The sequence below is a fragment of a genome, unplaced genomic scaffold, assembly GCF_019419815.1.
Source record: "Pyrus x bretschneideri cultivar Hongxiangsu unplaced genomic scaffold, Pyrus_bretschneideri_v1 Contig23, whole genome shotgun sequence".
Taxonomy (NCBI): Eukaryota; Viridiplantae; Streptophyta; class Magnoliopsida; order Rosales; family Rosaceae; genus Pyrus; species Pyrus x bretschneideri.
The window spans coordinates 3,140,558-3,155,639 of NW_025999535.1; the positions used below are offsets into that span (position 1 = coordinate 3,140,558).

Sequence of the window (15,082 nt, forward strand, 5' to 3'; positions counted from 1 at the left end):
CCCTTATGAGCCTCTGTGCAATTGCATGTGAAAGAGAGAAGCTACGCACATGGCATGAGAGGCATGGAGTCACGGGCAGGTCATCAGTTGTTTAGATTGTCTAAGTTAAGATGTCACATCAGCCCGACTGAGATATTTTTGATAGCATAAAAGTATCAAAGGATCAAGAAAGAAGCATAGATACAACGTTTCTTAGACATTGACGAATAACTAATCTCTTCATTTTCATCAAAACGAAAAAGTGCTTACAGACATTTGAAAAAGATGAGTATTTTAACATGTCACGAGGTAATGGAATATACGACAGTCTTACATAAACACGAGATTTTCTTCATTGAATTTCTTGAGCATGGTAATAACTCTTGACTTTTTTTTCTATCCAACAAAGAAGAACCTTAATAAATCTAAATGGGTAAAAATCAAATCGAATATATATGCAGTAACCAAATACAAGTCATACATTTTTGTATTATCGCAGATTGATGTTTGCAAACACTACAAGGATGATGGGAAGTGGTAAGTAAGACAAATCTAACTTCAACAGATACCATTAGAAGATTGCTTACACTTATTCTACCCTAGAGGAGAAAGAACGGTACAACAGATACTATATTATAAGCACAACAAACAAACCCAGCATACGGTAATTTTTGTAGCAGGGGCTAGAACTGCCTACGACGTTTTGAGACAGTACCATTATGTTGGGAACAAAAAGGGTTTTCCATTTGTGAGTGGCAGATGTCTGGAACAAACATTGTAGAAGAATCCGACGGATTCTGAAGACTTTTTGGCCAGTATAGTCCCGATGCTGTAGGTGGGGAAGGTATCTGTGGTACCATCCATGAGGCCTCCGGCACCTCACCTATGTACTCATAATCGTCCAGTTCCTCCTCAGATGATCTTAAAACTGGTGAGCCATATTCCCCAAGTTTACCGCAGTCAGCCTGACATCACAAGAAAGAAGCAACATTATGCACTTGTATAACCATAAAGCTCAGAGAAGCAGGCCATCACTCATCGGTCATAGAAAATTCAAGAATTTTGTCGACGGCCTAACTTTAGCCAGTTCTTCCATAATCACAGGACCTTTGCAACACAACAGCAGTAAAAGCACTTTATGATGACCTAGAATACAAGCTTATAGGACACCTCCTATTTGCAAAAATAAGGCGCAATCCTCCGAAGAGACCCAATATCCAGTACTTCGCATTCGAATATTCATGAAACCAAAAAATTGGCACCACAATTTCGAAAGGTTTCTCCAAAATCAATTGTTAAGTGCAATCACAATAAAGAATGCAATTTGCAATATTGCAATAGGATAATGATGGTTAAATCATCAATAATTATAAGATTAGCATTGGGTGCAAAGAGCGCACGCACCTTTGAAGATCCATTATCAATGTAGCCAAAGCTCTGATCAAGATCAGAGAGTCCAAGAAACTCATCTATATAACATTGTGGAACCGTCCCAGCTGAAGAGCCCCCAGTAAACGACATCCCCCCGGCAACTCCGGGCAGCGCCGCCTTGCACTCCACCGGTAACGAGTCGTGCGTTTCACATCTAGACACTGAGCCAGAACCAGACCCAGGACGTGACTTCATAGTAGAAGAAGACGCACCAACCCCATCACCGTCGCCGAAATCCGGCTGAGCCGGCTCAGGCCCAACCTTGATTCCGGTAAGCAAAAACCTCCGGTGAGCTGACACGAAGCTATTAGCCGTGTGAACGGCAACATCACATTTTCTACAGAGCAAAGCTCGATCTTCTAAGCAGAAAAAGTACCCAACTGCCTCCTGCAAAACATTATCTCAAAAATTCAAGCAAACCCCAATTCGAATTCCATGTTTTTACGATAAAATTTCTCAACTTTTTCGATGTGGGATTTAAAATCATTGAAGTTTACCTGGCAGATATCGCATTTGGGCATGTGGGAGGAGGAAAGAGGAACCCTCTGGTGCTTGCTCGCGAGCTTGTTCGCTTTGTGAACCTTCTCGTCGCACGCCCAGCAGAGAGCCGCCTCGTCGGCGCAGCAGAGGACGTTCGCCTCCGCTGCCTCGCAGACGTTGCACTGTATCTTCATCTCTCTCTAAACCCTTCCAAAATCTCTGCTTTTGTGAGTTTGTTGGTGATTCTCTCTCTAGTCTCTACGGTTGAAGGATGAGGAGGGGGAGTTGAAAATGAGTGAATTTTTATGAGGACAGCGAGCAATTCAACGTGACACGTGGACGGTTTTAACAAGTGTCGTGGCTTAAGAGGCCGCCGTTGCTTTGCAACTGTAACTTAGGACGATATTTCTGTTTGAGTAATGATATTCATTTCGTATTTTTGTATTATATTTTTATACCATTTTAGATGGTATTTGATGTAGATAGCTACATCATTTGAATTAATTATATTTTTTAAATTTAGTTCATTATTTAATAAACTAATAATTAAGAAAAACTAGTTAATTAAATGATTATTGTGGTATATAAAAAGTCTTTCTCCTTCCTTTCCTTGGGTTTTGCAAAAGTTTTTAAATGGTATAGCTGTCTACATCAGATATCACCTAAGATAGTACAGAAATATAGTATAAAAATATGATATGAATAACATTGCATTTTGTGTTTACAAATATCTTTGGAGCTCAACTGACACTGCATTCTGACAAACAAAAATCGATACTTCGTTAGAGTCGGGTTTGATTGGCTCGTATCTGTCTATAGAGTTTAAAAGTGGAATTAGCACACGTCGGCTCATCCTATGTGTTTAAATTTTTATTTTATTTTATTTGAATGAAAAGTTATCTATTGGCCGTAAAAAATAAAGGGCTTTTTTGAAATGAGTCCAAAGTAACTAAAAATTGGACCTATTTCAAAAGTTAAAAGTCACAAAAAATTGAACCTATTTCAAAAGGTAGTCTATAAAATTAGACATATTTCAAATTTTCCCAAAAATAAAATAAAACAAGTAGTATTAGCGAAGTTGTATGATTAATGCGGACATGAAAATGAAAAAATTTCCAGTGTCTAGATTGGAAGGGCAACTTAAAAAAAGTGAGAACATCACTACGCTGACGTCTTAATTTAATAATCGATTACTTTTTTTAATTATTTTCACATTAGTTTTAAACGGTTTGTTTACGGATTTAGATAACTTGTCCCACAATAGAAACACCACCCGAACCCGCAAAACCCCAACGGTCTAGTTTAGAATGGACACCGGCCGGAGCAACTAGGCAACATATGGAGGGTACCAAAATTAATGAGGGGTCTCATTCAAGGACCGCCATTGTTTGTTATGGGATGGTACACCTCTCTTGTTGAGGTTTTGAACTTTATGAGATGAGATGTAGGAACTAATGAAGGGTAGGTATCCCTTAGTTGAAGGATTATTGAGGCTATAAAGGCTTATTAAAGCTGCCTTAAATATCATCAAGTATCAACTTGTGTGGTTGTAAATAATTTAATCTTATCTGTAATATGTACAATCATATAATGTAATGGAACTAGCAATTTAAATAAATAATTAGCTCTCTAGGCGTCACGTCCGTTAAATCACAAGGTTCAAATCTTGGACAGGCGACGAAAACTATCAAGCTGAATTACAATAGAGGCATAATTCGGTCTTCTTCCCATTACTTAGACGTCTGGTGGACAACTTACATGAAATATGTATTATTTTGTCTAATAATGCAATATTATATGAAAAGAAACTTAAATATGCTTTTCATTAATGAACATGAACCCTACATGACGACACACATATTTTATATAAGTCATTCTTGCATAATAAGGTGACTTGTCGCCTTCTTCCAAGGGTTTTAGGACATTTGTTGAGCTCCTTGTATCTTGGTCCGGGCGGGACCACTTTCCGGGCCTGCTCCGTCACCGTAGCATGATATTGTTCGCTTTGGGCTTACCATTCTTTCACGGTTTTGTTTTTGGTAACTCACGAACAACTTCCTAGTAGGTCATCCATCATGGGATTGCTTAAGCCCCCTTCTCGCTTAACTTCGGAGTTCCTACAGAACCCGAAGCCAGTGAACTCCCAAAAGACCTCGTGCTAGGTACGGATGAGAATATACATATAAGCATCACTCTCCTGAATGATGTGGGATGTCACATATAAGTCATGGTGCATTAAAAAATGTTGATTTGAAATATTGAACTTATCGTTGGGAAATGTTCACTTACTTGAAATGAAAGGAAAAAAAAATGTAGAAAACTTCATTTTAATCCTTAAAAAAGATGAGTTTTAGACTATAACCTTGTGTAAGATTAGAATCCAAATTTAGTCCCTAGTACCTTTAATCATCTCATTTATTAGTTATATTTTGATGTTTTATTTATCTTTTTATTCCTATTTAACGTATTAATTACACTGAAATTTAATCTTCATTTCATTTATCATAATATTTTAATGTCTACATTTAGGCAACTAATTTTTATTTATTTATAATATATTGTCCAATAACAATTTTGTATGTTCTTTATTTAGATACATTAATATATTTGAATATTTCTGTCATATCCCGCCCCGGGGCAGATCACTTCCTGGGCCCGCTCCACCACCGTAGCACGATATTGTCCGCTTTGGACTAACCATTCCCTCACGGTTTTGTTTTTGGGAACTCACGAGCAACTTCCCAGTGGGTCACCCATCATGGGATTGCTCTAACCCCCTTCTCGCTTAACTTCGGAGTTCCAACGGAACCCGAAGCCAGTGAGCTCCCAAAAAGCCTCGTGCTAGGTAGGGATGAGAATATACATATAAGGATCACTCCCCTGGGCGATGTGGGATGTCACAATCCACCCCCTTTAGGGGCCCGACGTCCTCGTCAGCACACCACGGCTAGGGTTAGGCTCTAATACCAAATTGTCACATCCAGTCCCGGGATGGATCACTTCTCGGGCCCGCTCCACCACCGTAGCACGGTATTGTCCGTTTTGGGCTTACCATTCCCTCACGGTTTTATTTTTGGGAACTCACGAGCAACTTCCTAGTAGGTCATCCATCATGGGATTGCTCTAGCCCCCTTCTCGCTTAACTTCGGAGTTCCTACGAAACCCGAAGCCAGTGAGCTCCCAAAAGGCCTCGTGCTAGGTAGGGATGAGAATAAACATATAAGGATCACTCCCTTGGGCGATGTGGGATGTCACAATTTCGGTATATTCATTGATACAAACATATATGGACATTAATTTATCAATACAAACATATATATGCATTTCGGTACATACATTTTGGTACACATATTTGAGTTTTTTTTTTTTTTAATACAACGATATATTTTACACTAAGACGAAGGGGGTTCGGCTAAGCCACACAATAGACAACTTAATTTGGTATCAAATTCACTATTCACAAGATTCGAACCTAATACCTCTCATTTGAGTATTGACTTTTAGATACATTAATTCAATATACTATATTTCGATACATATATTTTGGTACGTACATTTTGGTACATACATTTCGGTATTGACATTTTGTTACATTAATCGGTACATACATTTCAGTACATATATTTCGGTACTATATTTCGGTACGTACATTTCAGTACATACATTTCGGTATTGACATTTTGTTACATTAATCGGTACATACATTTCAGTACATATATTTCGGTACGTACATTTCGGTACTATATTTCGGTACATACATTTCGGTATATACATTTCGGTATTGATATTTAGGTACATTAATTCAATATAATACATTTCATTACATATATTTAGGTTTATTATAATATATTTCGGTACAATCATGTAGGTACAAAAAAGTCAATTATATATATTTCGGCACAGTACAATCATGTATTTATATATTTTGTATCACAAATTTCTTTTAATATTTTCTCATTTATGTTCATTTATAATTAAAGAACTAAATATGTGCATATTAATAAAATAAAAATTTAATATGGAGAGATTAAACAAAAATGCACATTAAATAACAAAAATTGAATATAAATTTTGATAAAAGTACACTTCAAGGGATTAAATTGAATATGTAATCTAGCACTGGTTTTTTTTTTTTTAATTTTAATCTTTTGGAAGGACTAATGTTTAAAAACCCCAAAAAAATGAGGCTCAGATTTAATATCTTTGAAATTTAGCTGTGCCTAATTATCATATTGATATATCTTAAGTGTGAAATATTTTTACGTTTGACTATACAAATTAAAAATTAAAAACAAAATACCAAACAACTCTTTAGTTTTTATTGAAATTTGAAGAAGTAAACTAATTAATGAGTGATGGAACGGAATCAAATCGTGATCATGCAACTCGGTTAGTTCTATGATGCGGGTAGAGGCTACAACACGATCATGATCCATCGTCTTGGCAAGAATTTAATTCTAAACGGTGAGGGATATATTCGGTTGGGTATGCGGAATCAAATCGTCACGTCGTTAAATCACAAGGTTCAAATCCTGGACAGGCAATGAATACTATCAAGCTGGAGTACAGTAGAGGCATAGTTCGGTCTTCTTACCATTACTTAGACGTCTGATGGACAACTTACATGAAATATGTATATTGTTATGTGTTATTTTGTATAATAATGCAATATTATATGAAAAAAAACTTAAATATGCTTTTCATTAATAAACATGAACCCTACATGACGACACACATATTTTATATAAGTCATTCTTGCATAATAAGGTGACTTGTTGCCTTCTTCCAAGGGTTTTAGGACATTTGTTGAGCTCCTTGTATATGGGTTGTTTAAGACTTATAAGTCATGGTGCATTCAAAAAGATTGATTTGAAATTTTGAACTTATCGTTGGGAAATGTTCACTTACTTGAAATGGAAGTAAAAAAAATGAGGCTCAGATTTAATACCTTTGAAATTTAGCTCTGTCTAAATATCATATTGGTACGCTTTAAATGTGAAATGTTTTTATGTTTGATTACACAAATTAAAAATTAAAAATGAAATACCAAACAACTCTTTAGTTTTTATAGAAATTTGAAGAAGTAAACTAATTAATGAGTGATGGAACGGAATCAAATCGTGATCATGCAACTCAGTTAGTTCTATGATGCGGGTAGAGGCTACAACACGATCATGATCCATCGTCTTGGCAGGCGTGAGGGATATATTCGGTTGGGTCTGCCGAACTAAAGTTCGGTGCTGGGCTTAGACAGTGTTCAGAGTTTGGGCTCGAGTCAGCCCATTGTTGCACATTCATATTAACCCGACCCGAATGTCATATCTCGACGGTTTTTTTTTTTTTTTTTTTGTTTTTTTTTTTTTTTTGGAATTTAAATTCAGAGAGCGTCTCGTTTTCACAAAGAAAGCTCAGCGGAGCACATTGTCCCCGCCATTTCTAATTCGAATCAGAAGCCGTACGTGCACCAGTCTTCCCAGCAGCAAGAACATTTCCCGCCAAATCCGTTCCCAAACCGCTAGGGTTTCTCTTCACTTCTCTCCCGCGTCCTTTTCGAATAGCTGTAACTTCGTCTTTCCGATTGGTAGAGACAAAAAAGAACAAAGAAATTTTCAACTTTTGCGGTATATCTCTGTAAAGTATTACAACTCGTATTTCATATTGCATCGCCTATCTATCATCTGTAATTCTCGATTTCGTTTTACTTTTTGGCGTTTTAAGAAGATTTCGTACGAATCGGATAGACGGCCGAGTTGGACGAGCGGAAGATCACAGTCGGACGGTCTGTAGTTTGATAGCTGAAGGTTTTGTTCTGAAGTCAACGGAATCAAAGCTTTGGAGCAGAATTTGGGCTAACGTTCAGGTATGATTCTCTGTGGGAGTAAAAGTTTAACAACTCTCTTTTCACTGTTTGGTTGCTGAGAAAATGTTAAAAATCAAAGGAGTTTGCGTTGGTTATTTATTGATGAGGAAATCGAAATCATATTGTCAGTGAACATGAAGTTATTTCCTTTGCCGTTTCGATGAATAAAAAGATGTAATTTATGTGAAAATATGTCAGTTGGACAGATTATTAATTAAAATGATATCACTAAGTGATTTGAGTATAGGAGCACAATACCCTAACTAGAGCAACATAGAAACCAAGGGTGTTTTCAAGTGCACAAGACGAGGCACAGAACATATCCGTAAGCTCTTTTTATCCTACACACTTAGACAGGATAGTATATAGTGCACGAGAATAAATATGGAATTCATAGTTGTGGAAAGAACTGATCATGTAATTTGTTAAATACATGCTTAGTTGGAACAAGTTACAGGTAAAATTTTCTTTGCTCGAATTCTGATAAGTCGTGTCATCTGAGTTTAGAACCAATTTTGTCCGTCGTTAAACTATAATAATCAAAGTATGAGATGTCCTGCAAAAGAAAATTTCCTCTTACTTGTTTGAGCATCAAAGTTATCTAGTTAAGATTTCAAAACTTATTGCTGCATTGTTGGAAAGATTGTCTTACGCTAAATTGATTTTGAATTCCCAGTTGCGAGTTGTAAAAACTGTCTCTGAATTTTGAAACCATCATGCGGCCTTTATGTCAAATTATGAATAGACCGGTAAGTTGCTTTCATGTCAAATCACTTGCAGGATGGTGTTTTGTGAGTATTTCCAAGTCACAGCATGATTTCAATGCGTTCTTGTCTCTCCTTTAAATTGGAAATTTTTTATCCTTCCTGGTTTTTCATTTGAATTGAAACCCATGACAGAAAGCATATAAACCGGTCAAGATAAGTGTTGTTGATTACCATGTTTTATATGCCCCAGATATGCCAGTGCATTAGAGATTGTCTTCAAAGGTTGAAATGAGATGCAATGCGTGTTGGCGAGAACTGGAAGGGCGAGCCGTTTCTACCACCTGTGGCCACCTTTTGTGTATCCTGTGGAGAGGAAAATTTTTCCTTGACGTTTGTATAAATTTAACTTTCTTGTGGAGATAGGGTTGTTGGTATATACAAAAATATGAATTTCCTTAACAGTGTGAAAAGGCACAGAGGATGCGGGCAAGATCCTTGGCAATGATGGAGCGTGTCCAGTTTGTGATCAAGTGCTCTCTAAGAGGTAAGACACTCTTTTGATCTTAGAATGTTAGCATTTTCTGGGAATCTGTATTCTTCAAGCCTTTCAATTAAGTGTGAAGGTGCACTGAGCATACATGAACATAAATGAGACGGTGTCATCCTTTCTTTTTTAGTAAGTAATATGAGAGTGTAACTATATGCGTTGTATCAGTATGGAATAACTGCTGAAAACGAAATTTAGTCTGTTTCTGGTATCAATGGTTGCTGCAGAATCATTTTTCATGCAGCAACTAGTTTGAACAATTCTTGACAGAACCGAAAATTCAAGCTATAATATGACAGTTCGCCACCAATAAAACATAGCGTTTGGAATAGAAACACTGGCAAACTTATTTCCTACGTACATATAGCAGTTGCCTTATTTTCATTTTGCCCATCTCATTTATGCTTTCCTCTTCGCAGTCATATGAAGGCTTTTGATATCAATCCAAATGATGAATGGATAAGTGTAAGCAAGCAATCACTGACTAGACCTAGCTTGCCTTCATACCTTATATTACTTTTCCTTTTGTGTTTGTAGCTTCTGTATCCTTTTGATAATGCTCGCAACATATTCTGTTTCAGATGGCCATGATTGGAGTGTCTCCACAGATATGTATCCTTTTCTATTTTTTTTCTGCAATTGAATAATCTGATACGGTGATTGGTGCATTTCTTATGAGGGAATGACGGAACTTGATTAGGTTTTTATCGTATTGTATTCAATGTTTTGTAAAGGGACAATGGACAGGACATCTTTCCCTTGACAGTATTCCTAGTAATGAAGAGTGCACACAAAAGTGTCATGTTCTACATTGGCCAAAGGGAATTGGAAATGCAGTGCAAGATGAACAGAATACAAGCTCAGTATCGGCAGAAATTTGAAGCAATGCAAGAGAAGTTTGGTGAGAAAATGGAACAGCTGCATGCCGCATGCCAGAAAATGGCAAAGAGGTGCCAAATGATGGAACAAGAAATTGAGAGCTTGTCCAAGGATAAGCAGGAGCTGCAGGAAAAGTTTTCAGAGAAATCCAGGTCTTGTTTCCATACCTACTGATACTAATTCCTGAAGCATATAGTCCCGTGACTGGGGCGCTCGTATAATGACTTTGTCTATTCATGTACCAGACAGAAGAGGAAATTAGATGAAATGTATGATCAATTGAGGAGTGAGTACGAGTCAGTTAAACGATCTGCCATCCAACCTTCGACCAATTTCTTTTCAAGAAACGAACCCGATATTTTCTCAAACCAAGCTAACATTATGATGGATAACAGAGAAGCTGTTAGAAAAGGTAACTCTTTTCCTTTTAAGCTGCAGAAATACTGTATGCATCAACTAATTGACTCTACACAGCGATAGTTTCTATGAAATACCAGAAATAAATTATAGAGAAGTAAATAAAATCCATGTTAACTTTAATAACCCCCCTAAATTCTGGACGTTTGATGCTATAACGTGACTGATCTGAACATGACAACTTCATTTTTTTTTTTAAAATTTTGGCTCAAATATTTCCAAAACCAGTTGACTTATTTCTAGCAGATTGGCCGGTTATCACTCCTGAAACGCCAGGGCCGAAGGAGGATATATGGCCAGCAAGACAGAATAGTTCAAACTCCGGGGCACCTTTTGACATCACGCTTGAATCACAAGCAAAACAAGCTGCTATTCCAGTTGATGCTGGGAACAGAAGGGCTGGTGCTCACACTATGTTTGGAAACGGAGCGAGCAACCCCTCAATGACTCTAAGAAACATGATACTCTCCCCAATAAAGAGGCCTCAGTTCTCCCGCCGTCCCCAGATGTTCACGTAAGTTGTAATAAACATTCTGCCAAGTTTACGTAGCTATTCATTCCTGAATTTTCACGACCTGGTTTTTCAGGTTCTAGGCTCGAAGTTGAGTGCTCGCTGTTCGCTGAAAGTCATGCTGGCTATGTTTACAGCGACTGTAATTTTCCTTTCTTTTTTTCTCTGAGAAAAAGAGAAAATTTTTGCAGACCTTATTAAAAACCAATCATATGCTGTAACAGAAAAATGCATCAATTGAAACATCATTTACTGTAAATATTTTCGTTTTTGGGTGAAGCAAACTCCGCTTGTGTAAATTTATCTTACATTGCTGGTCCCAAGCCCGGATAAAGGAGGAGGGGAAGGGCGTCAGGTAGTCAACAACTGGCACTTCTATCTTACGTCGAATCCTTGGGATGCAATCATACCAATTCACATGCATCGGATCCCATTAGAACTCCAAACTTAAGCGAGTTTGGGTGAGAGTAATACTAGGATGGATGACCTCTTGGAAAGTCCTTGTGTTGCATCCTCACAGCTGACCCCACCTAGTGGGAAAAGGCTTAGTTGTTGTTTTTGGGTGAAGCAGCTTCCGATGACATGGTTATAGGCATGGTCGTTACACCCCGGAAGTTGATTCGCCTCTAACGCTCCCTGCTCTCTCTGCTTCACTTAAGCAGATATAACTAGTAACGAGTGGCACATTTATTTACTTGGAATGGAGAATGTTACTCGCATGCTAGTAAACGCAGGGGGAGTCGGGGTTCCGAATATTTCCAGTACCATTTCAAGTAAAATGTGTCGTGTGATGCAAGGATAACGAAGATGCTGAGTAATGTTAGAGAGACTAAATTTATAGACTAAATTTTGTAAACTAAATGACATGGAAGTTGATGATTGAATTATTACTTAAATGTTGATAAACGTGCTCATTTCTTATTGGTGACATATCATTTAGTTGCAAAATTAGTCTGTGAATTTAATTTCCCTAGCATTACTCCAAGGTGCCATATGATTCAATGTTTTTTTATTTCGTTTTCTGCTTTTCCGTGATTACAACGAACATAGAATTGTCATTAATTGGTAGGTGCAGACATACAAGAGATCGGCAATCATAGACCTTTTTCTTAGTAGATTTCTACGGGAAATCAAAGAATCAAAACCCTACAACCTGAACACATGTTTACATAAGTTCCGGTGATATGCACAGCTCGTATCTACAAAAAATTATTTCTATCTCGACATCCCTCCTCATGTTTCTTCACTAATGTTCTGTAAATGGTGAGGTAAGAAAACCTTCAAAATTGGGGCATTGGAAGATATCTCTATGGCATCGCCATCCTGTATAGAATAGCAAACATGAGAACCGTCAATGTATATGACCCCCTCTTTAGACAACCACGTAGCTTCCATGGACTGATGAGATTTGATTAATCCGTGCATTAAGCTCGAGGCATTACCTGGCGAAATGGGCTCTCTTACGATATACTGGAGATGCTGAGATAAGATGGGCATCGGAAATCTGCCTGCTGAGAGCATTGCAGCAGTTGATCCAGCAGCTGTTGAAACTCTGAGACCACTTGATCGAGAATGCACCAGCAGGGGACGTGGCTGGTCATCCTTTTTAATTCTGCTTGTAGGCGGGGAGGGAAGTTGTCGAATTAAAAAATAAAGTTAGATACATGTTAACAACAGAAATAAGTTGAGCATACAACTATGAGACCACGGAGGAACCTTACTTGAATGACAATCGCGATAGTGCTGCCGGACATGGATGTGAGATTAAAATATCATTAAGAGCATAAGTTGGAAGCACTTCTGAGTTTACACGTATTGATATCCTTGTCAATTTGGACGGATTAGCTTGACTCTCGAGGATGTTGTCCAGTACCTAAGAAAAGAAAAGCAAATCTTCAAAGTTTATGATACTTCAAAAGAATTGCTACTCTGCACTGGAAATCACTGATTTTTCTACAAATCCTTCATTCCATATCTCCAAAACGTATAATAAAATCACATTTAGGTTGTGCAGAACAACTCCACAAGAAGTTGAAAATACAAAAGTTACTTAACTAAGCCTAACTTCTAAGTGAGTGGGCTTGCCTACAACCAATCAACCGCACTTAATGAAAAGTATTTCTATGGGGCCAACTCTAGAAGCCCTTAACACCATAGCAGGTCTTTGGCAGGCAAATAGATTTCATTAAGTACTCTACTTTAGAACAGGACCACTTTGATCAAATATTTCCTTACAACTAAAAGGTTAAGCACAGCATAAAACTTACATTAAAGATGAACGTCAACGTCAACGTCTTAGTTAATGTTAAATGTTTTCTCTCCTTCTTGTCCTGACTGATCTTAAAGACACCCTAGCATAGTGGAGTGAAACTAGTCACTAGTCGCCGATCATCATTATGTCAAATTCATTGCACCGCAAAGATAGCCTGTGCTTCTATTAGCTCAAACTCATTCCTGAGCTTCTCCACCTAACCGAGTCATAACCAGGCAAAAAGAAAAGAAGGATAAACTGATTACAAGCCATGGTTAAGTGAAACTCAGTGGACTAATACGCCAATATAAAGAATGAATCTCTATGGCTTAGCCAAATAAAGAGACTAACCTCTTCAGGTTGTGTGGGGTCAGAATTCACTCCTACAACTGGAACCGAGTCATCAATGAAATGGCTACCTTGTAATAGAGTGCCATCACCTCCAACTGTAACAACAAGGTCCACATCACGGATAGGCTCTGATAGATTGCTACGTACTATAGGTTTCCACTCAACAGGCTTCTGGCGCAAAATATTCTGACAAAAGTTTATTGCATCTTTGTGCACCTTTCGCCTGTTCTCCAAGTAATTTAGTATCTGTAATATCTCCAAAAGAAAATGAATTACAAGGGTGGTTTGGAAAAATCATAAAATGATGAATTAAGAAGATACGAGTTATTTTTACACCTTTGGAAAATTCACAAAAAGATGGAACCAAGCCATCCTTCTGAAACAGCAAGGTAATAAATGTCGGGAGCACTATGAGACGAGCAAAGCTCGTGGTTCTCTGCTCCTCACTCGAGGCTCCATTTACAGGAAAAATGAAGAAAGAAATAAAAAAGTTCATATTCCCACAACCAAGGACATTGCTAGTGAAGAGATATCGTGTCCTTGACTAACATATCTGTACAATTACAATGCTAAAAGTTAATGGTGAAACAATTCTAAACCTTAAATTTCTTAAACTTCTCTCTCTTTTTTGGGCATGGCATTTTCTTATTTACCGGGTTTTACCGTGAAATCACAGTTCACACAAATCTACAGCGAATTATTTGATCCAACAGTTTTCTCAAACATCAGTTCAGCTTGTAAAAGCCATGATCATACAAAGTACGGGCCGAGAAACTAGTAGTACCATTATAAAAAAGAATCCTGGACAAAGAAATAGTGGAGTTTTTCTGCAAGCCCTAAGCACACGAACCAACCATAGTCGACATCTTCAAGCATGATACACTCATACATGACTCTACAAAAATCGACAAAAACAACACGAATATGGTTAACACCACAATGTCTTGAAAATTGGTAAAAAGTAGAAATCTTTTTTTACCTTTATCACTTGGTATCCCACTTTTTCACTCGAATTACAGACTTCTTGAGTTCATTGGTTTCGCTTAATAATAAAATCCAAATTCTGTTTCCAAGTTTCTTGGCATTTCGAACCAAATTTATTAACTTTGGCATTTTAACAAACAGCTTGAACGCTAAAGCTGAAAATTGCAAGCGACCCAGTAAAACAAGCATGGCACGCAATTCGAATATGAGGGTCCACGAGAAGGATCATGTTCTAGCGGATACTGAATCTGTGAATCAGAAAGGATCACAAGCGGCATAGTAGTACCTGAGGGTTGGTGATGCGAGATAGACAGTCTGACTGGGCGACTGGGTATACGTCGAACGGTTTTAACAGCAGCAACAGTCTCCTCCACGCCATTTCTCTCTCTCTGTATATGTGAAGGGTGTGACGGTTGTCCGGCCAAAGCTCCGTTTAGACTTGTATGTGGCTGAACTGTAACAGGCCTCACCGAACAATTTGTTAGATCTTTTTTTTCCTGTATGTTTTTGGTCGAGCGAACGTTATGTCATCTCCAACCGGAAATGCTAAATATAATCTCGGTTAGAATGATAGTTTTACAAAATTACTTTTTAATAAATAATGTTAGGTCATACTCATGTAGCATCTTCAATTAAATGAGCTAAGTAATTCCTCTCAATAATTTATTTATTTTAAATTTATTGG

The 15,082-nt window shown here is 37.6% G+C and overlaps 2 protein-coding genes and 2 pseudogenes across 8 annotated transcripts; 2 read left to right on the forward strand and 2 right to left on the reverse strand.

The window, feature by feature from the left end:
* Window positions 1-413: 413 nt before the first annotated feature.
* On the reverse strand, window positions 414-2,168 carry LOC125478039 (B-box zinc finger protein 22-like). Its single transcript, XM_048585752.1, has 3 exons — window positions 1,908-2,168; window positions 1,384-1,797; window positions 414-944 (listed from the first exon to the last, which is right to left on the reverse strand). Exons 1-3 carry the CDS (start codon window positions 2,082-2,084, stop codon window positions 663-665), a joined length of 873 nt encoding a protein of 290 aa, XP_048441709.1. The 5' UTR covers window positions 2,085-2,168; the 3' UTR covers window positions 414-662.
* A 5,085-nt stretch (window positions 2,169-7,253) lies between these two features.
* LOC125478038 (E3 ubiquitin-protein ligase CCNB1IP1 homolog) lies at window positions 7,254-11,087 on the forward strand. Of its 7 annotated transcripts, none has more exons than XM_048585744.1 (10): window positions 7,254-7,511; window positions 7,609-7,750; window positions 8,708-8,815; window positions 8,929-9,001; window positions 9,424-9,469; window positions 9,586-9,616; window positions 9,780-10,035; window positions 10,129-10,295; window positions 10,547-10,814; window positions 10,888-11,087. In XM_048585744.1, exons 3-10 carry the CDS (start codon window positions 8,746-8,748, stop codon window positions 10,892-10,894), a joined length of 918 nt encoding a protein of 305 aa, XP_048441701.1. In that variant the 5' UTR covers window positions 7,254-7,511; window positions 7,609-7,750; window positions 8,708-8,745; the 3' UTR covers window positions 10,895-11,087. The 7 variants fall into 7 exon arrangements, with proteins under 7 accessions (XP_048441701.1, XP_048441706.1, XP_048441702.1 ...); XM_048585749.1 differs by having other exon boundaries at window positions 10,577-10,814; XM_048585745.1 differs by having other exon boundaries at window positions 7,612-7,750.
* A 120-nt stretch (window positions 11,088-11,207) lies between these two features.
* LOC125478147 lies at window positions 11,208-11,326 on the forward strand (annotated as a pseudogene).
* A 520-nt stretch (window positions 11,327-11,846) lies between these two features.
* Window positions 11,847-14,920, reverse strand: LOC125478043 (annotated as a pseudogene).
* Between the last annotated feature and the right edge of the window lie 162 nt (window positions 14,921-15,082).

What these genes read in the sequence shown, in the direction of transcription:
- LOC125478039 (XM_048585752.1), bottom strand. Translation starts at nt 2,084, where the DNA reads ATGAAGATACAGTGCAACGTCTGCGAGGCAGCGGAGGCGAACGTCCTC. An exon ending in CCAAATGCGATATCTGCCAG is followed by an intron (nt 1,798 to 1,907) that starts GTAAACTTCAAT and finishes AATGTTTTGCAG; the next exon opens with GAGGCAGTTGGGTACTTTTT. An exon ending in TTGATAATGGATCTTCAAAG is followed by an intron (nt 945 to 1,383) that starts GTGCGTGCGCTC and finishes TTGTGATGTCAG; the next exon opens with GCTGACTGCGGTAAACTTGG.
- LOC125478038 (XM_048585744.1), top strand. Translation starts at nt 8,746, where the DNA reads ATGAGATGCAATGCGTGTTGGCGAGAACTGGAAGGGCGAGCCGTTTCT. An exon ending in CAAATGATGAATGGATAAGT is followed by an intron (nt 9,470 to 9,585) that starts GTAAGCAAGCAA and finishes ATTCTGTTTCAG; the next exon opens with ATGGCCATGATTGGAGTGTC. An exon ending in TGGAGTGTCTCCACAGATAT is followed by an intron (nt 9,617 to 9,779) that starts GTATCCTTTTCT and finishes CAGTATTCCTAG; the next exon opens with TAATGAAGAGTGCACACAAA.